The 27,468-nt window shown below is 43.7% G+C and overlaps 1 protein-coding gene across 8 annotated transcripts; it reads right to left on the bottom strand.

The window, feature by feature from the left end:
* Window positions 1-764: 764 nt before the first annotated feature.
* On the bottom strand, window positions 765-27,468 carry ZNF558 (zinc finger protein 558). Of its 8 annotated transcripts, none has more exons than XM_059697509.1 (9): window positions 27,198-27,468; window positions 22,874-22,950; window positions 19,563-19,642; window positions 18,488-18,601; window positions 17,875-17,963; window positions 17,221-17,347; window positions 4,010-4,105; window positions 3,435-3,517; window positions 765-2,976 (listed from the first exon to the last, which is right to left on the bottom strand). In XM_059697509.1, exons 4-9 carry the CDS (start codon window positions 18,507-18,509, stop codon window positions 2,194-2,196), a joined length of 1,200 nt encoding a protein of 399 aa, XP_059553492.1. In that variant the 5' UTR covers window positions 18,510-18,601; window positions 19,563-19,642; window positions 22,874-22,950; window positions 27,198-27,468; the 3' UTR covers window positions 765-2,193. The 8 variants fall into 8 exon arrangements, with proteins under 8 accessions (XP_059553492.1, XP_059553487.1, XP_059553490.1 ...); XM_059697504.1 differs by having other exon boundaries at window positions 27,124-27,468; XM_059697507.1 differs by lacking the exon at window positions 19,563-19,642.

A 27,468-nucleotide genomic window follows, 5' to 3' on the forward strand; every position in this document is an offset into this window, starting at 1 on the left:
TGGGCCGAGACCCACTCCTGTGCCTACTGCAGCCTCACAGCCCACAGTTCTTTTCAAGGTGCATGAATTCGTGCACTGGGCCCCTAGTATACTCTGTATTTAAAAATTACAGAATGCACAATGTTTTTAAACAAATATGAAACATTTATAAAATCTGACTAATAGGTTTACCAGTAAAATATTGCATTCAGGTGGATATTAACACACCTCCTCAAAACTAAATCCCCAAAATCACTCAGAGGTTACTTTTAATAATTTAAGGAGAAGCCTAAGAAAAAGCAATCTAGAGTTGATATAGCCAATCAGAAGTTTCTGGGGAGCCCATATCATTGTGATTTTAAAAATCATCATAATCAAAATATAGCTTTTTCAATTCTAGGCTTTGAGCCCACTTTCAAGGGAACAATTAGTAAAGGTGAAGAGAATATAGTGAGGCAAACAAGCCAGATGATGTTCCACCCAGTGGCTTCTACCTACTTACGGCCAGAAGAGGAGGTCAACACATCCTTGGGCTTCAGGAAAGCTTACATACTGAGTGTTTTCAATACTGCCTGACAGCTTGAACAAAATGTTTCTTTAAGTGAGTAAGTAGGGGAGGATGGGCACTGAAGAAGCAGCTAAAAGTAACTGCTATATTAGGATATAAATATAAAAAAGAATCAACATCATAAAGTCCACTTGACAAAAATGCCATTAAATGAGAAGAAAAGTATATAACATATAGTGTTTCATTATGATAAATGAAATCACTCAGGAGACATTCAGAAATACCTTTGTCATGTATTGATATCTTCAAAGAGTAAATATTATATACCAAACTATGGAATAAAACTTCAGGTTTATTTTAGGGTATAGCTATCGACATAAATGTTTATACTAAAACAACTGAAAATAAATAAATAATGGACCAACCTAAGGATTAGACACTGTTAAAGGTAATATACCACACTCTTAAGGTTTACATTTTCCATTCCCAGTTTAAATTATTTTGTGGCTACTCCGTGAAGAGGTGAGGCTGAGCCATCCTCGTACCGATTACATTCCTAGGGTCTCCCTCTACTGTGAATCCTCACAAGTCAACAAAGACAGGAATCATGGAAAGATCTTCAAAATTAATACACTGACAGGTTTTGCATCCAGGGAGTATTTAATATTTTCCTAATGTAAAGGGTATCATTAAAGGCATTCCCTCAATCTTTATATTCTGTGCAGTGAGTTCTCAGTTTCCTAAGAATGGGAAAAATGGAAGACTTTCCAGTACTGATTACATTTAAGAGGACTTTCTCCCCAGAATAAATCCTCACCTCTCTCAAAAACTGAGAGAACATTAAGGCTTTACTGTTGCATTCAGAGTACCTCACCAGTGTTTTCTCAGTAATGTGAATGTGCTGTGGGGTTTTCACATTCCTTATATGAGTATTCCTCTACTGATTTATCACGTGTACTGGGCACATTAAGGTGAGTTTGAGCTGAAAGCTTTCCACAAAGATTGCACTCATAAGGTTTTTCTCCAGAGTGAATTAACCTGAGAGTTGCTCAATGATACTTCATATCAAATCAATGTGGAAAGCTGAAGGCCTTTCTTCACCGAGTTCATGACAAGCATCTCAGATGTTTCCCAAGGATCTCTCTCTCCTGGTATACACTCCTTGTGTAGGCTTCTTCCACACTGTATCAGGATTGGTCTGTGCGTCCAATACAATATGGAAGTGATAACATGCCCTTCCAAGGCTAGATTATAAAAGACAACATGGCTTCGGCATTAGCTCTCCCTCAGTCAGATGCTTTGGAGGGAACCTGGTGCTACACATAAAAATGCTCAGGCCCATGGAAAATCCTACATGGTGAGGAAATGAAGGTTCCCTGGCAACATCCAGCACTAACTTTCCAGGCATGTGAGTCAGCCATTTTAGAAAAGACTCTTCAGCAGTAAAAATACAGATGATTGTAGCTTCTAATGACAATCTTGACTGGATCCTCATGAGAGACACTGAGCCAGAACTACAAAATTAAGCCATTTATGAACTTCTGACTTTCAGAAATTGTGAGATAATAAGTGTTTGTTGTTTGAAGCCACTATGTTTTGGAGGGAAATTGGGTAGGCAGCAACAGGTAACTCTAACACCTGGCATGAGTTACCACAAGTTGTCTGAGGGATTAAAAAATCAATGAATGCTTTCCCAGTTACTGTATTCAAATCCACCTATTATGTATTTTCTTATGCACAGAAAGGTAAGAATTAGTGGTGAAAGACTTTCCACAATGGTTACATTCATAGGGTTTTTCTCCAGTGTGAGTTCTCACATGTTTCTTAACAGCCGAGAGATTATTAAAAGCTTTTCCACAGTTACTGCATTCATAGGGTTTCTCTCCAGTATGAATTCTTTTGTGCACAGTAAGAGAAAAGCTACTGCTGAAGGATTTGCCACACTGATTACACATATAGGGTTTTTCTCCAGTATGAGTTCTCATATGCTGTGTCAGATAGGAGCTCTTTCTGAAGGTTTTCCCACAATCATGGCACTCATAAGGCTTCTCCCCTGTATGGATACTATTGTGCCCAGTAAGAGAGGACCTCGTGCTGAAGGCCTTTCCACACAGATTACATTCATGATGATTCTCTCTCGTATGAATTCTCTTGTGGCTTTTGAGGTTACAACTAGTACGGAAAACATGAAAACACTGGTTACATTCATAAGGTTTTTCTCCAGTGTGAATTCTTACATGCAGTCTGAGGGATGAGGGATCATTGAAGGCTTTCCCACAGTCATTGCATTCATAAGGTTTCTCCCCATTATGTATTCTCTTATGAATAGTAAGATAAGATCTACTGCTGAAAGATTTTCCACATTGATTACAGTCATAAGGTTTTTCTCCAGTATGAATTCTCTTGTGCTGAGTAAGGTTAGATTTTGTGCTGAAGACTTTAAAACACTGATTACATTCATTAAGTTTCATTCCAACATGATTTCTTTCCTGTTGATAGAGATAAATAACTATAATTCATAATATTTTTAATATTCAGTGTTGTCATACAAATTCTCTCCCAGGAATTATGCTAATTAATATAATTGATGTTTTCACTATTTTCAGTGCTTGTATAAGATATGTGCCCAGTTTGAGCTCGTAGAAGTTAAAAAAGATACAAGTCCTTACCATACAAGAGCATTTTTTGATAAATTTAAGACCACTTTATGATTCAACAGACAATATCTTAGTCACATTTAAGGAAATAATTTACTTCTGGAAACTCTCAGTGAAAAAACTAGTTTGAAGCTAACTTATAATTTTCTCCAAATTCACAATTTTCCCACAACATCTCTCCAGAGACACCATTTTATCTTGTGTAAATGATACTCCTTTTTATCTTGTGGTTTTCTAACTTAGAGAATTCTTCTACTGTGAAAAACCAAGAATCACCATGTTAGTCTTACCGCTTTTACACCATTAGAACGTTTTTTCCTAAAAACATGCTTCTTAGGTGTTAACCATTTGGCTTTAAGTATAGTCTCCACATCTGAAACAAATTGAAAAGGAATTTAAGTTGGTAGAGAAAAGAAATAGTATACACATGAGTAAAGCTAGACTCTGAGAGATTAGGGTTTTTTAGGAGATTTGCAGTGAAAGGGATGAGTATGCAAATTGTAGGTTTTAAGAAAGGATTCTAGAAGGATTAAGATTTGTCAGAGATTTCTAAGAGAAGGAATTATCAGGGATGTAAAGTAGAAAGAAATTGGACAAAAAGTTAAAAAAAGACTTAAACAAAACAAGACAAAACAAAAACAAGGGGAGACGAAAGCCTATGAGTCCAAAGTAAAGTATAAGATGCTGAACAGCAAGTTAAAAGGGAAAAAATGCTCATATCAAATGTTCTTGGCCATCTCCATCAGAAAAAAAAAGGACATTTTACAAAGTTCTCTGATATTTCTTAATGTAATACGTACTTCCATGTCCCAAATCACTGGCCACAGCTATTCCTCACAAACAGTCATATCCTCCTGGTGCTCACCTGAACAAATGCCTGGGAGAATTCCTCTTTCTTCTGTCATCACCTTGTCTTCTTGCCCCAACTGAGAGATTAGGCTGAGTTTATCAACATGATACCCTAATCATGGAGAAAAGACATGCTGAAGGGGACTGTGCTGGTGACAAGCAACTCCATGAAAATGAAGCCAACAATTCCATAGAGGCCAAGTGAGACTTTTAGAGTAATGGAATAATTATACCTAAATTCTAATAATTACTATAACTCCCAAGGAACAAAAATACAAGATCCTTATTCAATATCTAGGTGACAGGGCATAAATATCTAGGGGTTGACCTTTGAATGAGGGGATTAGGGGAACTGACTACCTGCACAGTCAAAACTCTGCATTTAATTTGATTCCCCCAAAACTTTAGTTGTCCCTTGGTATCCGTGGGAGATGGGACCTCCTGTGGATACCAAAATCCACAGATGCTCAAGTCCTTTATATAAAATGGCATAGAACAATGCATACAGTTTGCTTTCTACATTCACAGATTCCCAACCCATGGATCAAAAATACTGTTTTTGATCGGTGGTTAGCTGAATCTTCAGGTGTGAAGCCTGGGGTATGATGGGCCAACTGTATAATTATTGAAAAAATATCTATGTATATCTATGTATAAATGGACCCATACAGTTTAAACCTGTTATTCAAGGGTCAACTATAGTCCCAAAGCCCATGTCAAAGTCTAAATTACACACATCAGAAGCTCTAAAGATTTTAACCATGGAGATAATAAAGTCAGGGTAAGAAACATATTCAGTTCATAGGGTAGGCATCAGTCACAAAGCTCTGTGAAGGTGGAGAACATGTTTGTCTCATTCATGTAATGAGTACAGACCCAGGAACACAGACTGAGGAACACAGAAGTGTGTAAGAAATTCTAGTGAGAAGTCATGACATTGAAAACAAGAAATACTAAATTCCAAAAGCCCATCCCTATACAATGAATAAACTGGCAAAAACTTTAAGAGTTAACTTTATTAGATTATAGCAACCAGGAAAATGCTTAATCAAGGAAAAAAAAACAGCTGATATTTTAACTGATCCTTGATTAATTCTCCATTTCATGCTTTGGCCGTGACCTTGAAGACAACAGCCCACATTCCTAATACTGGAGGGAGCAGAACGGACCATTATCTCAAGGAACTGTGATTGTTTGTTTAGACCTTTCTGAAGGTTTGGCTCAAAGGGCTTGCCTTTATTTATCTAATCCCAAACTCTCCAAGGGCTGAGCTATGCTAAACACATTTAAAGGCAAATATATCAGCCGCCGCCACCTGAAGCGAGGGAAAACCGTAGAAGAAAACAAAAGACTGACCGAAAACTTGGGAGGAAAAGTGTGGAACAATGTATTTTTGAGAATTTTTGAAAAGCTCTTTCCTTCATATTCCTTTTGTAGTTGAAAAAAGGGTGCTGTAATAAATCATAAATTCCTCCCCTCGCTGGTTTGGCTCAGTGGATAGAGCATCAGCCTGAGAACTGAAGGGTCCTGGGTTCGATTCTGGTCAAGGGGTTGCAGCCTCGATTCCCAGAAGGGAGTATGCAGGAGGCAGCCTATCAATGATTCTCTCTTATCATTGATGTTTCTATATTTAAAAAAATAGATCATCCCACTTCTAGGAATATATCCCAAGAAACCAGAAACACCAATCAGAAAGGATATATGCACCCCTATGTTCATAGCAGCACAATTCACCATAGCTAAGATCTGGAAACAGCCTAAGTGCCCATCAGTAGATGAATGGATTAGAAAACTGTGGTACATCTACACGATGGAATACTATGCTGCTGTAAAAAGGAAGGAACTCTTACCATTTGCAATGTCATGGATGGAACTGGAGAGCACTATGCTAAGTGAAATAAGCCAGTCAATAAAGGAAAAATACCACATGATCTCACTCATTCATGGACATAGAGACCATTATAAACTTTTGAACAATAATAGATACAGAGGCAGAGCTGCCTCAAACAGATTGTCAAACTGCAGCGGGAAGGCCGGGGAGGGTTGGGGGGCAGGAGGTAGTGGGGTAAGAGATCAACTAAAGGACTTGTATGCATGCATATAAGCATAACCAATGGACATAAGACACTGGGTGATAGGGGAGGCTAGGGGACTGTCTAGGGCGGGGGGATAAAATGGATACATATGTAATACCCTTTGTAATACTTTAAGCAATAAAAAAAAAAAATAAAGTAAAAAAAAAAAATAGATCATAAATTCCTAATTGGACAGGTCATGGTGGGTAGTCATACAACACAACTTTGTTTTTTTAAAATAGTTTATTGATTTTTAGCGAGAGGAAGGGAGGAGAGAAATGTCGATGTGAGAGTGCAACATCAATTGGCTGCCTCCTGCACGATGACCCCTACCGGGATCAAGCCCACCACCTGAGCATAGATGCCTTTGACCGGGAATAGAACCGGGGACCCCCTGGTGCATGGGACAATGCCTAACCAACTAAGCAACACTGGCCAGGGCACAACGTAACTTCTTCTTCTTCTTTTTTTTTTTTTTATTAACATAACTTCTTTAGTGAGAGGTTTTTAAGCAAGCCCTGCCCGTTGGTCTTGAGCATCTAAATTAATACAGCTTACTCCCCGAAGGCATGACCACCCTAAAGAAAGCGCATAATCTTAACCATCCTGTAATTTGATCTACACCTTGCTTGCTTCCATTTTCCTGTAATCTTCCTTGTGTTCCCTCCTTAATATCAAATGCATAAAAGAAACTGAAAAACTGCTATTCTCCAGAGCATTTGAGATTTTGATTCCTGGTAATTGTCATCAGTTTTGCTCAAATGAACTCTCATAAAAATTCTTTACTGCTGAACCGGTTTGGCTCAGTGGATAGAGCGTCAACCTGTGACCTGCGGACTGAAGGGTCCCAGGTTCGATTCCGGTCAAGGGCATGTATCTTGGTTTCGGGCACATCCCCACTGGGGGGCATGCAGGAGGCAACTGATCGATCTCTCTCATTGATGTTTCTAACTATCTCTCTCCCTTCTCTGTAAAAAATCAATAGAATATATATATAAAAAAATTCTATTCTATTGATTAAAAAATCAATAGAATATATAAAAAATATATATATAAAAAAATATAAAAAAATTCCCTTCTCTGTAAAAAATCAATAGAATATATAAAAAAATCAATAGAATATATAAAAAAAATTCTCTGTAAAAAATCAATAGAATATATATAAAAAAAATAGAATATATAAAAAAAGATTTTAACCAAACTTGATGAAAAAACATGGCCATTTTTGACATTGACACTTTTAATCTGGTAGCCTTGTGCATACTCGGGGTGGGCACATGCTCAGAAAAGACGTGAAAAAGCACTAAGTCCTCAGCTTTGGCTGACCTTTAGGCTTTATTCATAAGCAGGCTGTGAAGGCTATGGCGAGTGTAAACCCCATTATATACTCTGAGCCCATCTGCAGAGACTAGGAGACGTTTGTTTCTGTTCCAGGTATACAAGGCGTTTTCAACATAGCAGTCTTCAGTAGCCACACACAACAAATACAGACATTACCAAATTAGTTCAGAAACATCACTAAACATACAGCAAAAACAAACCCTGGGGATGAGAAAAAGCTGATTCCAGAATTGCCATATGATAGTATCACAAATGTCTAATTTTCAGCCAGTAAAATTACAAGGCAGGCAAAGAAATAAATTTATGGCCCATTATAGGAAAAATATAGAAATGGTCCCTGGGGAAACCTAAACATTAAGCTTAGTAGATAGAGAATTTTTAAAAATATACTTTATTGATTTTAGAGAGAGAGGAAAGGAGAGGGAGGAAGGGAGGGCGGGCGAGAGAGAGAAGCATCAATGTGTGAGGGAAACATTGCTTGGTTGCCTCCCACAACCTGGGTATATGCCCTGACTGGAATCAAACCAGTGACCTTTTGGTGCACAGGATGATGCTCAAGCAACTGAGCCATACTGGCCAGGGCTAGATAAAGAATTTAAAACACCTATTTTAAATATGGTTAAAGACGCCGAAACCGGTTTGGCTCCGTGGATAGAGCGTCGGCCTGCAGACTCAAGGGTCCCAAGTTCGATTCCGGTCAAGGGCATGTACCTTGGTTGCGGGCACATCCCCAGTAGGGGGTGTGCAAGAGGCAGCTGGTTGATGTTTCTCTCTCATCGATGTTTCTAACTCTATATCCCTCTCCCTTCCTCTCTGTAAAAAATCAATAAAATATATTTTTAAAAAAAGAATATTTGAAGAGATAATGGCTAAAGACTTAACCAAACTTGATGAAAAAACATAAATATACACTACCAAGACTGAAAAACCCCAGATAGGTTAAACTGAAAGAGACAGAGATCACTCCCAGCAGTAATGTATCTATTTTATAAGAAATGCTATTGGGACACTTTCAGACTGAAATAAAATGACAATGAATATTACTCAAATCCACAAAAAGAAATAAACAACACTGATAAGGAAAATACATAGGTAAATATAATTGTCAATGACAATTGCTTTTTGAGGGGTTTATAACGCCTTCATTTCTGTTCTGTAACTCTTTTTTCCTATATGACTTATAAGAAATGCTGCCCTAGCCAGTTTGGCTCTGTGGATAGAGCATCGGCCTGTGGACTGAAGGGTCCTGGGTTCGATTCCAGTCAAGGGCATGTACCTCAGTTGCAGGCTCCTCCCTGACCCAGGCCCTGGGTGGGGAGCATGCAAGAGGTAACCCTCTCTCTCACATTGATGTTTCTCTCTTTTTCTGTCTCTTCCCCTTCCACTCTCTCTAAACATCAATGGAAAAATATCCTTGGGTGAGGATTAAAAAAAAAGAGAGAGAAATGCTTAAACCAATAATTGTAAATCTATGTTAATAGCCACACAATGTATAAGATATAAGGGGTGATAAAGCATTATAAAGTGAGGGAGGGGATATGCATGGTATAGCTATATAGGAACAAAACTTTGGTATGCTAATGAACAAAGTTGGTATTAAATCAAAATAATTATAAATTAAAATGTTAATTATAATCCCCAGGACAGCCACTAAAAATAACTAAAAAAAAATGCCAATGTTACCCCAATAAATTCAATAAAAAACTAAAACTAAACTGAACAAAAAATGAGCAGGGAATTAAAATGGCCCACTAGAAAATACAGAACACAAAAAAATAAATAATAATGGAGGAATTGAGGAACAAATAGAACACAAATAACAAAATGACATAAACAGGTTCTTCATCAGTAACTACAGGCCCAGTGCATGAATTTGTGCACAGGTGGGGTCCCTTGACCTGGCCGGCAATTGGGGCCCTCTTGCCCAGTCCCCATCAGCTGGACCCCAGCAGCAAGCTAACCTACTGGTCAGAACGTCTTCCCCTTTGTGGTCAGTGTGCATCATAGCAACTGGTCGGACACTCAGAATATTACACTTTTATTATATAGGATTATCTTACATGTAAATGGATTAATCTGTGTCCAACTAAAAGGCAGATTTTGGTAGAGTGGACAAAACAATCATCCAATTATATGCTATCTATAGGACACTCACTTTACATGTAAAGACATTAATTGGTTGAAAGTCAACTGCTGGGAAAAAATTTTTTTTAAAATATATTTTACTGATTTTTTACAGAGAGGAAGGGAGAGAGATAGAGAGTTAGAAACATCGATGAGAGAGAAACATCGATCAGCTGCCTCCTGCACATATCCTACTGGGGATATGCCTGCAATCAAGGTACATGCCCTTGACCGGAATCAAACCTGGGACTTTTCAGTCCGCAGACCGACGCTCTATCCACTGAGCCAAACCGGTTTTGGCAACTGCTGGGAAAATTTATTCCATGAAAACAGCAGATAAAAGAGAGATTGTGAAGCTATATTAAGTTCAGGCAAAATAGACTTTTAGACAAAAATTTCTATAAGACACAAAGAAAGATATTAATAATAAAAAGACAACTTCATCAAGAAGATATAACAGAGACATATATGTACCTAACAACAGAGCTCAAAAATATATAAATTCAAAATTGACAGAATTGAAGGGAGAAATAAAGACTACAGTAATAGTTGCAGACTTCAACATACCACATTGAATAATAGGCAGAAAGTAGTTAGAAGACCAACAAGGAAACAGAGGACTTCGCTAATCCTATACACTAACTGGACCTAATCCTATCGAATAATAGACAAACATGGTAATTAACCGTACCTCTGACACGCTTCCCATTGACTAATCAGGGTGATATGCAAATTAACTGCCAATCAAGATAGCGGCTGGCAGCCAGGCAGCTGAAGCAAACAGGAGGCTTGCTTGCTCCAGTGATGGAGGAAGCCAAGGTTCTCCGCCTGCCGCTGCTGGGCTCTGAGCTTGCACTCTAAGAAACAATGTTGAAATTATAGACGCTAAACAAACCCCATGCTTTCAGCCAGCCGGCCAAGCTGGAGTTGCAACAGAGTTTCGATTATAGAAGCCAAACAAACCAGATACCTGCTTTCAGCAGCCGAGGCCTCAGAGCTGGAGCCGAGCCTCAGAGCTAAAGCTGGCTCTCAGTTCCAGTGAGAGCCATAGAAGGTAAATAAATCCCAGAATAAAAAGAAAAAAGAAAAAAAGGAGGGGTTGGGAGCTTCAGTCACCCGCCAGCCTGAAAACGGCCCTCAGCCCCTCACCCAGACTGGCCAGGCACCCCAGTGGGGACCCCCACCCTGAAGGGTGTGTGACCAGCTGCAAACAGCCATCATCCCCTCATCCAGGCTGGGCAGGCACCTAAGCGGGACCCCCACCCTGATCCGGACACCCTTCAGGGCAAACCAGCCGGCCCCCACCCGTGCACCAGGCCTCTATCCTATATAGTAAAAGGGTAATATGCCTCCAGGCACTGGGATCAGCGGAGCTGCGAGGCCTCCTGGCACCGGGATCAGTGGAGCCGCGAGGCCTCCTGGCACCGGGATCAGTGGAGCCGCGAGGCCTCCTGGCACAGGGATCAGTGGAGCCGCGAGGCCTCCTGGCACCGGGATCAGTGGAGCCGCGAGGCCTCCTGGCACAGGGATCAGTGAAGCCTCCCAGCCCCAGGATCAGCGAAGCAGTGAGGCCTCACTGCCCGTGTCAAGCAGAGCCACGAGGCCTCGCAGCACTGGGATCAGCGGAGCTGCAAGGCCTCCTGGTCCCTGGAGCAGCGTGACAGGGGGAAGAGCCCAAACCCCTGATCACCCTGCGGCTCTGTGTGTGACAGGGGGTGGGGCCACACCTCCCTATCCGCCCTGCTCTGTTCATGACAGGGGAAGGCGCCCCAACCCCTGATCGGCCCTGCTCTGTGTGTGACAGGGTGCAGTGCCCCAACCACCCCATGGGCCCTGCTCTGTGTGTGACGGGGTGGAGCCGCAACCTCCCCATCAGCCCTGCCCTGAGTGTGACAGGGGGGAGTGCCCCAACCCCCTGATCGGCCCTGCTCTGTGGGTGACAGCGGGCAGCGCCCCAACCCCCTGATCCACCCTGCTCTGTGTGTGACGGGGTGGAGCTGCAACCTCCCCATCGGCCCTACTCTGTGTGTGACAGGGGGGAGCTCCCCAAACCCCTGATCGGCCCTGCTCTGTGCGTGACAGGGGTAGCTCCCCAACCCCCCTGATCGGCCCTGCTCTGTGTGTGACAGGGTAAGGAGCCCCAACAACCCTGATGGGCCCTGCTCTGTGAGTGACAGGGGGCAGCGCCCCAACCCCCTGATCGGCCCTGCTCTGTGCATGACAGGGGGTGGCGCTGCAACCTCCCCATCGACCCTGCCTTGAATGTGACAGGAGCGGCGCCCCAACCCCCCAATCGGCCCTACCCTGAGTGTGACTGGGGGTGGCATCGCAACCTCCCGATCCGCCCTGCTCTGTACATGACAGAGGGCGGCACCCCAACTCCCCAATCAGCCCTGCTCTGAGCCCGACCAGGGGCTGCACCTAGCGATTGGGCCTGCCCTCTGCCACCTGGGAGCGGGCCTAAGCCAGCAGGTCGTTATCTCCCGAGGGGTCCCAGACTGTGAGAGGGCACAAGTGGGGCTGAGGGACATCCCCCCCCACCAGTGCACAAATTTTTGTGCACTGGGCCTCTAGTCCTATATAATAAAAGGCTAATATGCAAATCGACCGAATGGCAGAATGACCACTCACTATGACATGCACTGACCACCAGGGGCAGACGCTCAACACAGGAGCTGCCCCCTGGTGGTCAGTGCACTCCCACAGGAAGGGAGAGCAGCTCAGCCAGAAGCCAGGCTCATGGGTAGCGAGTGCAGCAGTGGTGGTGGGAGCCTCTCCCGCCTCTGCAGCCGTCGGACATCCCCGAGGGCTCCCAGACTGAAGAGGGTACAGGCTGGGCTGAGGGACACCCCCACCCCAGTGCACAAATTTCATGCACTGGGCCTCTAGTAGACATATAAAACAATCCATCCAACAACAGAATACATATTCATCTCAAGTGTATATGGAACATTCTTCAGAAGAGACCATATGTTAGGACACAAAACAAGTCTGAATAAAAAATAACAAAGAAATCATACAAAGTATCTTATCTGACCATAGTAGAATCTTATTACAGATGAATAACAAAAGGATATGTAATTGGAAAACTTAATATTGTTAAGATGACAATACCCAATCACATTGATCTACAGATTCAATGTAATCACTATCAAAATTCCAACAGCTTTTTTTTTTTGCAAAAATGGACAAGCTGATCCTAAAATTCATATGAAATTGCAAGGGATCCTTAACAGACAAAACAGTTTTGAAAAAGAAAAAAGAGACACTCATGCTTCCTGATATCAAAACTTACTTTACATTACAAAGAAATGGTAATGAAGACAGGAGGTACTAGCACAAGGACAAACATATAGATCAATGGAATAGAATTGAGTGTACAAAAACTCATACGACTATGGTCAAATAATTTTTGACAAGGGTGCAAAAAACTGTAATGAGGAAAAGAATAGTCTCTTCTTCAAAGTTTTGGGGCAACTTTTGCAAAACAGTGGAGTTGACACTTCCTCCAAACCATGTAAAAATTAACTTAAAGCCCTGGCCAAGTGGCTCAGGTGGTTGAAGCATCATGCCATCTATATATATATAAAAGGCTAATATGCAAAGTGTCCCCTCGGGAGTTCGAGTGGGAGTTTGATCGTTCGCTATGATGTGCACTGACCACCAGGGGATGGTGTGGAACAAAGGAAGGCCCTGGATGGCAGCTGGCAGCCAGGAAAGGAGAGCCCTGGCTGAGAGCCGGCAGTCGGGAAAGGAAGGCCCCAATCAGCCCTGATCACCAGCCAGGCCTAGGGACCCTACCCATGCACAAACTTCGTGCACCGGGCCTCTAGTATACATAAAATCTTCTAAAACTGAATCAAAAGAAACAGAAAATCTGAGCAGACTGATTATAGCTAATGAGATCAAAGGAATAATAAAAATACTTCCAACAAACAAAAGTCCTGGACCCTTTTGTGCACTTGCTGGGACTGCAAACTGATGCAGCCCCTATGGAAAATAGTATGGAGACTCCTCAAAAATCTAAAAATAGATATACCATACAACCCAGCAATTCCATTCCTGGGTATTTACCCAAAGAAACCAAAAACACTAATTTGAAAAGATACATGCATCCCTATGCCCACTGCAGCATTATTTACAATAGCCACAATATATATCGAAGCTACCTAGGTGTCCATCAACAGAAGAATGAATAACAAAAATGAGGTACATATATACAATGGAATATTATGCAGCAATAAAAAAGAATAAAATCTTGCATTTGTGACAACATGGATGACTCTAGAGCAGTGATGGTGAACCTTTTGAGCTCGGCGTGTCAGCATTTTGAAAAACCCTAACTTAACTCTGGTGCCGTGTCACATATAGAAATTTTTTGAAATTTGCAACCATAGTAAAACAAAGACTTATATTTTTGATATTTATTTTATACTAGAGGCCCGGTACACAAAATTTGTGCACTCAGGGGGAAGAGGGGGGTCCCTCAGCCTGGCCTGTGCCCTCTCGCAGTCTGGGACCCCTCGGGAGATAACGACCTGCTGGCTTAGGCCTGCTCCCAGGTGGCAGAGGACAGGCCCAATCCCTAGGTGCAGCCCCTGGTTGGGCTCAGAGCAGGGCCTATTGGGGAGTTGGGGCGCCGCCCCCTGTCATGCACAGAGCAGGGCGGATCGGGAGGTTGCGATGCCACCCTCATTCATGCTCAGGGTAAGGCCGATAGGGGGTTGGGGCGCCGCCCCCTGTCACACTCAAGGCAGGGTCGATGGGGAGGTTGCGGCGCCACCCCCTGTCATGCACAGAGCAGGGTCAATCAGGGGGTTGGGGCTCTGCCCCCTGTCACACACAGAGCAGGGCCCATCAGGGTTGTTGGGGCTCCTTACCCTGACACGCACAGAGCAGGGTCAATCAGGGGGTTGGGGAGCTCCCCCCTGTCATGCACAGAGCAGGGCCCATCAGGGGGTTGAGGAGCTCCCCCCTGTCACACACAGAGCAGGGCGGATCAGGGGGTTGGGGCGCCGCCCTCTATCACCCACAGAGCAGGGCCGATCAGGGGGTTGGGACGCCGCACCCTGTCACACACAGAGCCGCAGGGCGATCAGGGGGTTGGGGAGCTCCCCCGTATCAGGCACAGAGGAGGGCTGATCAGGAGGTTGGGGTGCCTTCCCCTGTCACAAACAGAGCAGGGCAGATAGGGAGGTTGTGGCCCTGCCCCCTGTCACACACAGAGCGGCAGGGCGATCAGGGGGTTTGGGCGCTGCCTCGTCACGCTGATCCCAGTGCCGGGAGGCCTCTCGGCTCTGCTGATCCCGGTGCTGGGAGGCATATTACCCTTTTACTATATAGGATAGAGGCCTGGTGCATGGGTGGGGCTGGCTGGTTTGCCCTGAAGGGTGTCCTGGATCAGGGTGGGAGTCCCCACTGGGGTGCCTAGCCAGCCTGGATGAGGGGATGATGGCTGTTTGCAGCTGGTCACACGCCCTTCATGGTGGGGGTCCCCACTGGGGTGCCTGGCCAGTCTGGGTGAGGGGCTGAGGGCTGAAGCTCCCAACTGCTCCTTTTTTTCTTTTTCTTTTTATTCTGGGCCAGCTTTAGCTCTGGCTCCAGCTCTCAGGCCTCTGCTGCTGAAAGCAGGAATCTGGTTTGTTTGTGTTCTATAATCGAAACAATGTATAACTCCAGCTCTGAGATCCCAGCTCGCTGAAAGCAGGTTTCTGGGGTTTTGTTTAGCTTCTATATTTGTTACAATGTTTCAAACTGCAGGCTCAGAGGCCTGCAAGGCAGGCGGGGAACGTTGGTTTCCTCTGTCACTGAAACAACCAAGCCTCATGTTAGTTTCAAGCTGCCTGGCTGCCGGCCGCCATCTTGGCTGGCAGTTAATTTGCATATCACCCTGATTAGCCAATGGGAAGGGTAGCGGTCGTACGCTAATTACCATGTTTCTCTTTTATTAGATAGGATATTTAAATGCCATTTAACAAAGAAAAATCAACCAAAAAAATGAGTTCGCGTGTCACCTCTGACACACGTGTCATAGGTTCGCCATCACTGCTCTAAGAGGGTATTATGCTATATGAAATAAGTCAGGCAGAGAAAGGCAAATACTGTATGGTTACACTTATACATGGAATCTCAAAAACAAAGGAACAAACAAAACAAAAACAGACTCATAGAAACATAGACCAAAGGGATGGTTGCCAGAAGGAAGGGGGTTGGGAGGATGGATAAAAAGGGGGAGTATAGCCAATAATATTGTGATAGGTTTGTATGGTGACAGATTATTACTAGAATTAGTGGGGTGATCACATTGTAAGGTATAGAAATATCAAATCATTATACTGTACCCTAAAACTCATATAACCAATATAATATTACATACCAGCTGTACTAAAATTTAAAAAATTAAATTAAAAAAAGAAAATGGAAAGACACCACAGAATGGGAGAAATTATTTGCAAATCATATTCTGAATAAGGGTATAGTATTCAAGATATATTATGAACTTTTACAACCCAAGAACAAAAAGATAACCAAATTTGAAAGGACCTGAATAAACATTTCTTCAAAGAAGATATACAAATAGTTAACAAGGAAAGGGAAAAATGTTCAAGGTCATCAGGACGAAATGCAAATCAAAACAAGATGCCACTTCATACCCATATGAATGGCTATAATAAAAAAACAAAAACAAATGTTGGGGAAGATGTGGAGAAATCTGAACTCATATGTTGGTACAGATGCTGGGGGAACAGTTTGGCTGTTTCTTAATAAGCTAAATATCGTAATACTACAGGCCTGTTGCACGAAAAGATTCGTGCAATAGGCCTTCCCTTCTCCTGGCTGCCAGCACCAGTTTTCCTCCAGCACCCGGCACCCAGGCCTTCCCTCTGGGGGAGCCGCCTTCAGTCTTCACTGCTCCGGCAGGAGCCGCCTTTAGTCTTTGCTCTGCCGCTTCACACCTATGTATGCAAATTAACTGCCATCTTTGTTGGCGGTTAATTTGCATATCTTGCTGATTAGCCAATGGGAGGCATAGCGAAGGTACAGTTAATAACCATGTTTGTCTATTATTAGATAGGATGTGACCCAGTATTCCATTCCTAGATATATACCCAAGAGACATGAAAACATAGGTTTAAATAAAAACTTGTATATAAAAATGCATAGCAGTATTATTTATAACAACCTGTTATGTGGCAACAACCCAAATGTTTATCAACCATTGAATGGGTAAACAAAAAATTGTATACCCACAAAATGAAATATTATTCAGTCATACAAAGGCATAAATAACTGAGATACATACTATAACACAGCCAAACCTTTATACATTATACTGCCTGAAAGAAGCCAGACACAAAGATCACGTATTTTATGAGCCGATGATATAAAATGTTCTAAAATAGGCAAATTCATAGAGACAGAAAGCAAATTAGTGGTTGCCAGCAGCTGGGAGTGGGGAATGTAATGAGTATTGGCACTTAATGGGTGTGAGTTTCTTTTAGTGGTGAAGACAATTAGTGCTGATGGTTGCACAACACTGTGAATACACCAAAGCCACTGAATTGTATATTTTAAAATGGTTATGACAGTAAATTTTATGTTATATGAATGGTGCCTCAATTTTAAAAAAAAGGAAAGACTTGTTGCTTGAGTTAAGAAATAAATGCAGGAATGGTGTCAGGCTTACCAAGCGATGCCAGGTTCCTGCAGTTCTCCAGCATCACATCTTTGTACAGTGTTTTTTGAGAAGGTTCCAGCAATGCCCACTCTTCTTGGGTAAACTCTACGGCCACATCTTTGAAGGTCACCATGTCCTAAAGTCATCGAAAACAATATGGCTTAGCCAAGGACCACTGATGTTATATAGGAAAAGGGCCAAGATGGCAAGAGTGGGGACCGGCAATTCGAAGCAGAAGGTGTATTTTGTATCTCAGAGTTCTGGGCTCTACTCTAATTTGCTTTTGGACTCAGCCCTCACTCTCAAAGGTTGAACATAGGCCTGAGAAATTGCAGAAATCAGAAATATTTGGTAAACATATGAATGATTTCCTAATGGCCACCATCAATTGCTTGAGTTTAGGAAACAGTCATGTCTTTCCTTAATGTCCCCTTAGAAACTATCAGCAGAACCTGAGAGAGTGACCCTGCAGGAAACTTTGCAATGTAGTAAATACTGGCATATACTGACTTTGTTTGAGCAGTCTCTCACCCTCCATTAGATGCTCAGAGATCCTGGATGCCTGAAGATCTGGTTTGGCTGTGAGGCTGCAGGTCATTGAAAGATAATAAGTTCAACTTTGGCCAAAAAATAATGATATGGAAAAAGAAACATATGACTCACCGGTAACCAGCTTGTCGGGAAGCCATTAACAAACCCTTCCTCCTCTGTGCATCCTTTTTGAGGGGGTGTTGGGTACAGGGAAGACTGAACTGGAGAAGTAGAAATGAGTCATAAATAAGTCACAAGAATCCAGGTGTATCTATACTCTAACACTCACAAACTCCCCTCCTACCTGTGAATAAACACACACACACACACACACACACACACACACACACACACACACACACACACACCCCTTTCATTAAAAAACCAGAGCAGAGCCCTGTCTTACCAGGGCCAGAAAACAGAGCTCAAGAGTCGTATTGCACTTGAGGAAGAGATTCTTCACGTTTCACAGAATTTGAAAATCCAAGGGACATCATTGTCATTTAATCAGGTTTATAAAAAGAATTAGAGATGAAATTCAAAAGCTCCTGCACATTTACCACACAGATAACATCTCCACAGTCACAAAAACTATGGAAATCCCAAATACCCAAAACCTAATTAGGGACCAGTGACCTCTGAGCTCCACTCCTGCCTCACCTGCTCAGCCCCTCCCCTACCGCCTCGGTGGTACAGGGGCCTTTAACACCTGGCCTCTGAGAGCTGCTGGGACCCCACAACTTACCAGAGGTGGGGAATAGAACCATGACAAGATCCTATGATTCAGCCAGTAACTTTTCCTAAACAACAGAGCAATGGAAAAACCAGGAAGCTTCTCTTCTTACTCCCACAATGCAGTCTGGAATAAATAAGATAATATGAAAAAGTCATAGCTTCTCTCTTTCTCTAGGTTACTGAGGACAAATCTATCTTAGCCGCCCATCATGTTCTCCTTCAAAATGCAATGTCTGCTATTGGGCCTTTATTTTGCCTAGCAGTTGATAAACCCAGGGCTGTTGATGGCAAAACTTGTCTTCTGTCCACCATGGTAAGACCAGTACATTACTGCCCCACCCCATTTTATTATTTACTTATTTTAATCCTCACCCGAGGCAATATTTTCTTTAAAAAAAATTTATTTCAGAGAGAGAGGGAAAGAGAGAGAGAGAGGAACATGGATGTGAGACAGAAACATTGATCGGTTGCCTTCCATATGCGTTCTTACTAGGGATTGAACCCAAAACCTGGGTATGTGCTCTGACCAAGAATCGAACCCGTGACCCTCCAGTGCACGGGACAACTCTCCAACCAACTGAGCCATACCAGCCAGGGGCTGCTCCACCTCCTTTTAAATTCTCAGATTCACTTAGTCTCATCCATGTGGTTGTCACAATCACATTCCCACCTTCAAACCCTATTCACTTGAGACTTGGGCACCTGACTTCCATTATTCTTTCAGCTCCAGTCCCATTTCACTCAGATGATCTCAGACTCACTGTGTTATGAGTTTGCTTTACTCCACCTTTGCCACACATTTCTATGGGCACCACCCTGGGCTTGCTCATCACCTGACACTGCTTCACTATCCAGAACAGTAGTTCAGAAATTTCCCTCTTTCTGAACACAACCTCCCCAACTTTTACTTTGTTCACTCATTTTTTCCTTTCACTACATGTGTCTTCTACTACATAAAGAACTCAGTCCACCTACTGTCCTCCCTTCTTGCTACCCTCAGTCACCTTCTCTCCTCATTTCATGCTTACCCAGCCTGGATTACAATGTCCCTCATTTCCACAAATTTCCTTATCCCTAACCCCCACCTTCACAGTGCTCCGGCAGAACTCTGACCACATGATTCCAATCATCTGCCTGCTCTGTGACAGCTCTTGGGCAGACCAGCCTGCAGGAGAACTGAGCTATTGTCACCTTTAGACAAATATGATCACCAACATGAAAAGAGCCCTCAACCCTGCAGGACAATCCTGTAAGTCAATGGAGCTTCCTACTAATCAAACCTTTCTAATCTCTTTAAATCTCACCTTTTCCCTCTATGGCAATCAGCTTCCTATGTAGCCTTAATGATTCAAGCCTCCTGATAGTCACGCCTGCATTCAACTAGGGCTGAGCTGTGTGACTAATAAAATACTGTGGAGGTGACTTCTAAGTCTGCGTCCTAAAAGGCACAGCAGTTTCCACCTTGGTCTCTTGCACTGCTTGCTCTAGGGCAGCGGTTCTCAACCTGTGGGTCGCGACCCCTTTGGCGGTCGAACGATCCTTTCACAGGGGTCGCCTAAGACCATCCTGCATATCAGATATTTACATTACAATTCATAACAGTAGCAACATTACAGTGATGAAGTAGCAACGAAAATAATTTTAAGGTTGGGTGACAACATGAGGAACTGTATTTAAAGGGCCAGAAGGTTGAAAACTACTGCTCAAGGGGTAGCCGTGCTGCAAGCACACGCACGTGGTCCTGTGGTGAGAGATACTTGGAGAGGAACTGAGGCCTCTCTCCAACAGCCAGCACAAATGCCAGCATGTGCGTGAACCACCTTGAAAGCGAATCTTTCAGCACCCGTCAAGCCTTCAGATGACTGCAGTTTCAGCTGATACCTGGCTAAGAAATCATGAAAGAGGGGGTTGGGGGGCAATGGGGGGGGGGATAAGGACACATATGTAATACATTAATCAATAAAGAAAAAAAACAGAGCATAAAAAAAAAAAGAATTCTTCAGAAAAAAAGAAAAAGAAATCACCGAAGTCCCTGAGCCAGAACCTTGAACCTAAGATGAATTCCTGAACTACAAAACCTGTGAGACAGGAAATGACTACTATTATTTTAAGTGACTAAGCTTAGCAGCAACAGGTAAGGAATATACCCTGACCTTCAGCAGATGGCCCCACATCCTACTTCTCAAAGTGATCATCATGAGAGGACTCTACCTTCCTGATGTCAAAATGACAATCTGAACGTTGTTTCCTGCCGCTCTTCTGTTAGAAACCAGGAGCTGTCTCCCCTTTACAAGGCCAGAGTCTACAGCTTTGTTGTGTCCCATCCCACCTGCCCTTAGGAGCTGCACACTATTGATGACTTCTTGTTTACCCTTCCCTCCAAGCTCTCCCACTCTACTAGACTCTCTCACCATTAAATCCAATGCAGTATTTAGTAATGAAATACGTCTAATAGCAGTTTTCTTTCCAGTTACTGCTCCATCTCTGCCTCTCAGTGTTTTCACTCTCTGTCTCATTTCCTCATGTCCCACTCACTCCTCAACACAGTATAATTTGTTTCTACCACTACCAATCCAACTGGTAGAACCACCAATAATCTTATTCACAGAGATGTAGACTGCAACTACACTGATACCAGTTCTTATCAGTCAGATCAACAAAGACATGGCGGGCCACTTCTTTTATTGGCAAGGCTGTATGGAAGGAAATGCACTCTCATACATTGCTGGGGTACAACTCCTATGGAAGGAATTTGTCAATGTCAAGCAAAATCAAAAACATTTACTCTTTCACTGTCAATGGAACCTCTAGGGATCTATTGCAACAGTAACACACATGCTAAAAGACCTGGGTGAGTTTAGTGTAAACCCTGACATTTTTTTCTTTTTTTGTAATGCAAATGCCTGACTTAAGCTTTGATTCCAAGACAACATCCATTTCAAAGAGGCATCCAGTACAAATACAGCTGTCTCTAAAAAACACATCTGGCAGTCTCAGGACTGTATAAAGAGGCCAGCTGCCTCCGATACAGAGGCTCTTTATTTTAGAGCTCTTGATTGATTTTAATTACTGACCATTTGGACTACCTGTTTGTTTTCTCTTCCTGCACTTCAAATTCTTGTTCTTATGTTTTAAATTCACCAATAAAGAGTGAATCCATGAACCTTAGGCTCCCACCCTACATCCCAATAAAAGCAGAACCCTAGTCCCATGAACTCTCTTTACCTATGACATTCCTGTGTGGGCTAAGGTGTGCTTTCTAGGTCTTGTAAGTCATTAACCTGTATCTTTTCAGTTTCCTTATAGTTATTGGTGAAGGGCAATCATAATCAGAACCACAAGGGCTGGTCTGGAACTTCTAGGAATCTATTTCAACATTGGTTATTAATAGGCTGAGATCAGCACAGAACAGCGAGAGTATTCACTGTGGCCTTATTATACCGTAATATCAAAGGATTGGAAACAACACAAATGACCATCAATAGGGAATCAGTTCAATAAACTATGGGATACCCACATCATGAAGAAACATGCAGCCAAAAAAAGAAAAAGACAATTTCTATGTATTGATAAATTCTTATCTTCAATAAATTTAAGTGGAAAAAAAAATCAAAATACCAAGCAGCATATATAGAATGTAGTAACAGAATAAAATATAATTCCATAAAACTAGCTTCTTGAGGTCTCTATGTGTATCCTCCCTGCACCTAAGAGATGAAAGCAATAAATGGTGTGAGTGTGTACAGAGAGGGGAACATAAGACACTAAGAGTGAGTGTGGGCCAGGTGAAAAGGAGTTGTAGGGAGTCGATGACTCCTGGGCCTGTATGATAGACGGGTTAACACTCCTGCTCCAAAGATGTCCACTGCGCAGAACCTGTGAATGTGCTACCTTAGAAGGCAAAGAATTTTACAGATGTGATCAAGGTAAAGATCTTGAGATGGGGAGAGGATCCTGAATTAGCCAGGTGGGCCCAATGTCATCACAAGGGTCCTTATAAAAGAGAAGCAGGAGGGTCCGGATCTGCAAAAGAGATGTGATGATGAAAACAGAGGTCAGAGAGAGAGAGAGAGACTGGAAGATGCTACACTGCTAGCTCTGAAGATGAAAAGAGAAGCATTAAGCCAAGGAAAGAATGCAGGCAGCCTCTATATGAAGATCAAGGCAAGGGAATGGATTCTCCCCAGAGACTCTTGAAGGAATGCAGTCCAGCCAACTCATTTAGGATTTCTGACCTCCAGAACCACAGGAAAATAAATTTGCAATGCATTAAGCCACAAAGTTTATGATAATTTTACAGCAGCTATAGGAAACTAATACAGCCTCTCAATCAAACCCTCCCTGAGCCTTGGTGTGAGTCCAGCAGACCCACATGACTGTGGCAGAATTTCCTTACCTGCTGCAGGTGGAGGATGGCTCCTTTCTCCTCACCAGGCACCCAATTTGTAGTTAGGAAGAGTCACAGTCACTGAGCTGAGGAGAAAGAGAAGAGGTAGGATCTGCTGGGGTCCAACCCCAGCAGGTCCAGGGGTCCCCAAAGGTGTGGACGGAGTCTGCGAAGAAGGAATGACACGGAGACAGCGTTCAGTTGATCAGCAGCCTAGCCAGGATCTCTAGCCAAGTTCTGGTTAGGATCTCCAGCCAAGTTCTGTCTAGGATCTCCAGCCAAGTTCTGTGTCTAGGTTCTCTAGCCATGTTCTCTCGCTAGGTTCTCCAGCCAGGTTCTGTGTCTAGGTTCTCCAGCCAAGTTCTGTCACCAGGTTCTCTAGCCAGGTTCTCCAGCCAGGTTCTATCCAGGTTCTCCTGCCATGTTCTGTTGCCAGGTTCTGTTGCCATGTTCTCTCGCCAGGTTCTGTGTCTAGGTTCTGTGTCTGTGTTCTGTGTCCTGTTGTCTTGTTACATCTGTATTTATACCAGTTGATTCCAATCCTATCAATCTCTATTCTAAAGGTTAGGGCGTTTCTTATCTCCATTCCAGGGAGTAAAGATTATGTAGCTTAAGCATGATTGTTCGTAGTTGAAGTGATTAACTACCCGCCTAGCACTTAGTTAAGGGGTTTTATTCCCTCCCTAACTTCAGGGAAAAATCCCTACCTGGGGAAACAACCTTTCTCGGAGAGGTGACCTTGGTTAAAACACATAGCGCCAAGAAGGTGAGCAAACATATTAAGAACAGTATGCCATATACACCAGGTCCCTTGAAACATATGCTGTGCAGATGTTTCTTCCCTGCAGCGACTGTGTCAAGCAGCAAGGATGGACTGGCTCCCGGCAAGGATCCACCCAGCTCACAGAGCCCCAAGAGGAGAGGACACTGGCAAGTTGCCTGGGACACTCTCAGACCCCAAGTACCCCTTCAAGGTCTTTCAGCAGTTGGAGTTCACGTGAGGGCAGAAGGGGACTCTGCTCAGGTTACAGATTCAGAGACTCCTATCTCCTCTTGGATATGCTGGTGCTGGGAAGGTCACAGAGAACGGGCCTCTTCACACCAGTGTTGCCTAACAGAACTGTCAGTGACAGAAATGTTCTTTAATTCTGCTCTGTCCAGTGTGGCAGCCACTAGCCACAGGTGGCTACTGATCACTTGAAATATGGTCATTGGGACTGAGAAGATGAGTTTTTAGTTGTATTTTTCATTGGTTTAACTGAAATGGCGGCACGTGGCTAATGGCCACCGTGGTGGACAGAGGAGTCCTACATATACTCAGGCCTGACTTTCTTTCGGATGTGGAGGGGCGGACCTGTGAGTGGCAAAGTGGGGTGAAAACATGGACCTGGGAGAGGGTGATGCCTGCAGGTCTGCATGGACAGGAGCTAGGAGCATAGTAAATGCTCTGTGCTACCTGACAAATGCATGCATGAATGGAAGCATTATAATATTCTCTTAGTTCTAAACTCTAAGGTCTCTTTTTTTTTTCTACTTCTTTCCTCCTCCACAGCCATTATCCAGGCCTGGGGTACAACCATCTTAATCCTAAACTTCTTCCTATCACCTTCTATCTTCCCTCTTAAGTCCTCGTTCTTAATCCTGAAGTCCATTTTAATCGGCATGCAAAAACCAAGTGCTAACCACACATCCTCTTCAGCGTCTGCTCACTGGCTTTAAAACAGAGTCAAAAGTAATGCCTGACCTGCTCCTGCCTGCCATCTGTCCAGCCTGGCTCACATTCCTTCCCTAGGTTGTTGTCCTGGCTTCAGCCACCCCTGTCTTCCCAGTTTATGGAGAACCCCAGGCTCTCCTGCGTTTGGGGTTGTTTTCAGGCAGTTCTCTCTGCCCAAAGTGCTCTCTTAAATGTACTCCCACACCTTCACGCTAGTCTAGTTCTATGACTAGCAAAATCCAGCCCCAATTTTAGCTCAAGCTAAATATCAGGCCTTCTCAAAGTGACTTCCTTGTTCCCTCAGGTTGAGTCCTCTGTGCCAAGCTCCCACATCACTTACGTAATTAATTGTTTAGAATGTAAATTCCATGGAGGCAAGACAAGGTCTGCTTGGTTCTCCAGGGTCCCTCTGCATCTGGCTCAGGGCCTCGCTCATGGAGATGATGAACCATCCTGGTTTGCCTATGACTGTCCTGATTTGAACACTAAATGTCCTATATCCTGGCAAATTCCTCATAGCCGAATAAATGAGGATGGCTGGTCCCCTAAATTGCACACTCAAAAAGGATCTGTTGTATGACAAGCAAATATTACCCTCAACAATGATACAGGAAAGCTAATGAAAAAGGCACGGATATATATATATATATATATATATATATATATATATATATACTCCCCCCCCCACACACACACCCACACACACACAATGATTAAAGCCCAACAATTGAATATAAAATTACTTAAAATGCTTCTCTTCAATATGAATCACCAGACTGTTATTTCAGAAAAGTTTCAAGAAACAAAGTTAATTTCTATTAGAAGGCAAGTTGTGGAGGACAGTCTTTGGAAACTGGCACCCTACCCTTCAATCTGTAAGTTGTTGTTTAATATTCCTCCAAATGATTTTAAATCTCATTGAGAAAAAATTCCACTTGTCCAAAATACATTTGTTTGTTGGTCAATTTAAATTTATGTTACTAATATAAAAAAGTTAAAAACTTTTTGTCTCCCTGATGCCCTCAAATCTTTGTGGAGGATTTATAGAGCTTTAGAAGTCAAACTCAACAGGACTGAGGAATGTTGCTAAATATTCCTGCTAGTCTGTAGTTGGATGACTTGTCATACTTCATATACATGTAAAAATTATATATTATACTTATATATAAAATACCAACATTTTTAGTATATAATGTGAGCAAATACATATCTCTGTACTCTTACACATTTTGTTATTTACCTATTTAATGTGTATTTATTTTCAGGTAACTGTATTTATTGAATTATTTACATACATATAGCCACACACACCTTACTATCTTTCCCTTGAATATAATGCATCAAACGTAAGAAATTTTTCTTAAGATTCTCTCATTCTTGCCCTGGCCGGTTTGGCTCAGTAGATAAAGCCTCAGCCTGTGGACTGAAGGGTCCTGAGTTCGATTCCTGTCAGGAGCACATGCTGGGGTTGGGGGTTCGATTCCTAGTGCGGGGCAGCCGATCAATGATTCTCTCTCATCATTGATGTTCCTATCTCTCTCTCCCTCTCCCTTCCTTTCTGAAATCAATAAAAATATATTTTAAAAAAAGATTCTCTCATTCTTAGTGACTCTGTGTGTTTCCGATCTGAGCTCAAGAAAGTCCATTAGCAGTTTCTCTGCCCAGTGGAGGCAGGTGGAACCTGTTGTCACAAGTTCCACACAGCCCTCACCTGGTCACACAGGACTCTTAAATCAGTGAGGAAAGGTGAGCCTCAAACCTGGTTTCAACTCAAACCTGAACTCTAGAGGTGCTTTTCTTGTCTGAGGAGGAGAAAAAAAAAAGCACAAAGATTGCCTTTGAGGCCTTTTACAGAGCATAATACAGTTACTGAATGGCAAAGCCATCCCATTCACGTTTCTTTTCTGAATTTGCTGATGAACGTGTAATTGTTGGCTGTGACTGGAATTTCCTGAGTCCCATCCAGCCAGCTGCTCCCCAAGCGGGAAAGCAGGTTCATGCTGTGTGCAATTGGCTCGCTCAGCTCATTTGGCTGCAGAGTTTTGGGCGACTCCAGTCACTTTCAACGCGGCTTGTCACTTGGGGGCCCTATCCATGACTCAGCTGACTTTTAACAATTTCCACAGTTCGTTCAGAGCCCCAGAGGCTGTAAGGCCCTAGGGCAGGGCTTCCTAAGCTCAGCCCTACTGACGTTTGGGGCTGGATAATTCTTTGTTGCGAAGGTTGTGCATGGAGGTCGTGGAGCGGCATCCCCGGTCTCCGCCCTCCAGATGCCAATGGTACCCGCCCCGCCCCCTTGTAATAACCCGAACACAGCCTCCGGACTAGGCTGCAAGTCCGCTGGGGGCCATCATCACACCCGGCGAGGGGGAAGGGGGCTGGGGTGGGTGGAAGCTCGGAAGGAGGGAAGCGGCGCGCAGAGCTGGGAGGTACCAGCAGCTCCCGGCAGACAACGGTCCCGGGCGGGACAGCCAGTCCCCGGGCCGTGACGGGGTGCCCTCAGCCCACGCCCCTCCCTGCAGCGCCCCGACCACCCGCAGCTCACCGCGTCCTCCCCTCGCACTGCGGCCAACCGTACCACGTGGACGCCGTCCCACCCAGAGAAGACGGAGCACACACCACGAAGCCAGCCGCCACGGCAGCCTCCGCGGCGCCTCCCCGCGCTCCTACTTCCGGTCTCGGGCTGGCGGCTCCGCACGGGCTTCCGGTCACGGGCTGCCCACCGCGGAGAGCGAGAATCTTGGGGGCTCGGGGCAGAGGTGGTGATCCAGGCGAGCGGGGGCCGGGAGAGACCCACGGGCGGTGTGTGAGCAGAGACTAGTTTCTGGGGTCGGGACTAGGCTCTGGGAGACGCCAGACACAGAGGGCGTGGCTGTGGGCGAGGACCTGT

Source organism: Myotis daubentonii, chromosome 5 (assembly GCF_963259705.1).
Source record: "Myotis daubentonii chromosome 5, mMyoDau2.1, whole genome shotgun sequence".
NCBI lineage: Eukaryota > Metazoa > Chordata > Mammalia > Chiroptera > Vespertilionidae > Myotis > Myotis daubentonii.

What these genes read in the sequence shown, in the direction of transcription:
- ZNF558 (XM_059697510.1), bottom strand. Translation starts at nt 18,509, where the DNA reads ATGGTTCTATTCCCCACCTCTG. An exon ending in TCCCGACAAGCTGGTTACCG is followed by an intron (nt 17,348 to 17,874) that starts GTGAGTCATATG and finishes CGATGACTTTAG; the next exon opens with GACATGGTGACCTTCAAAGA. An exon ending in GTTCTAATGGTGTAAAAGCG is followed by an intron (nt 2,977 to 3,434) that starts GTAAGACTAACA and finishes CTCTATCAACAG; the next exon opens with GAAAGAAATCATGTTGGAAT.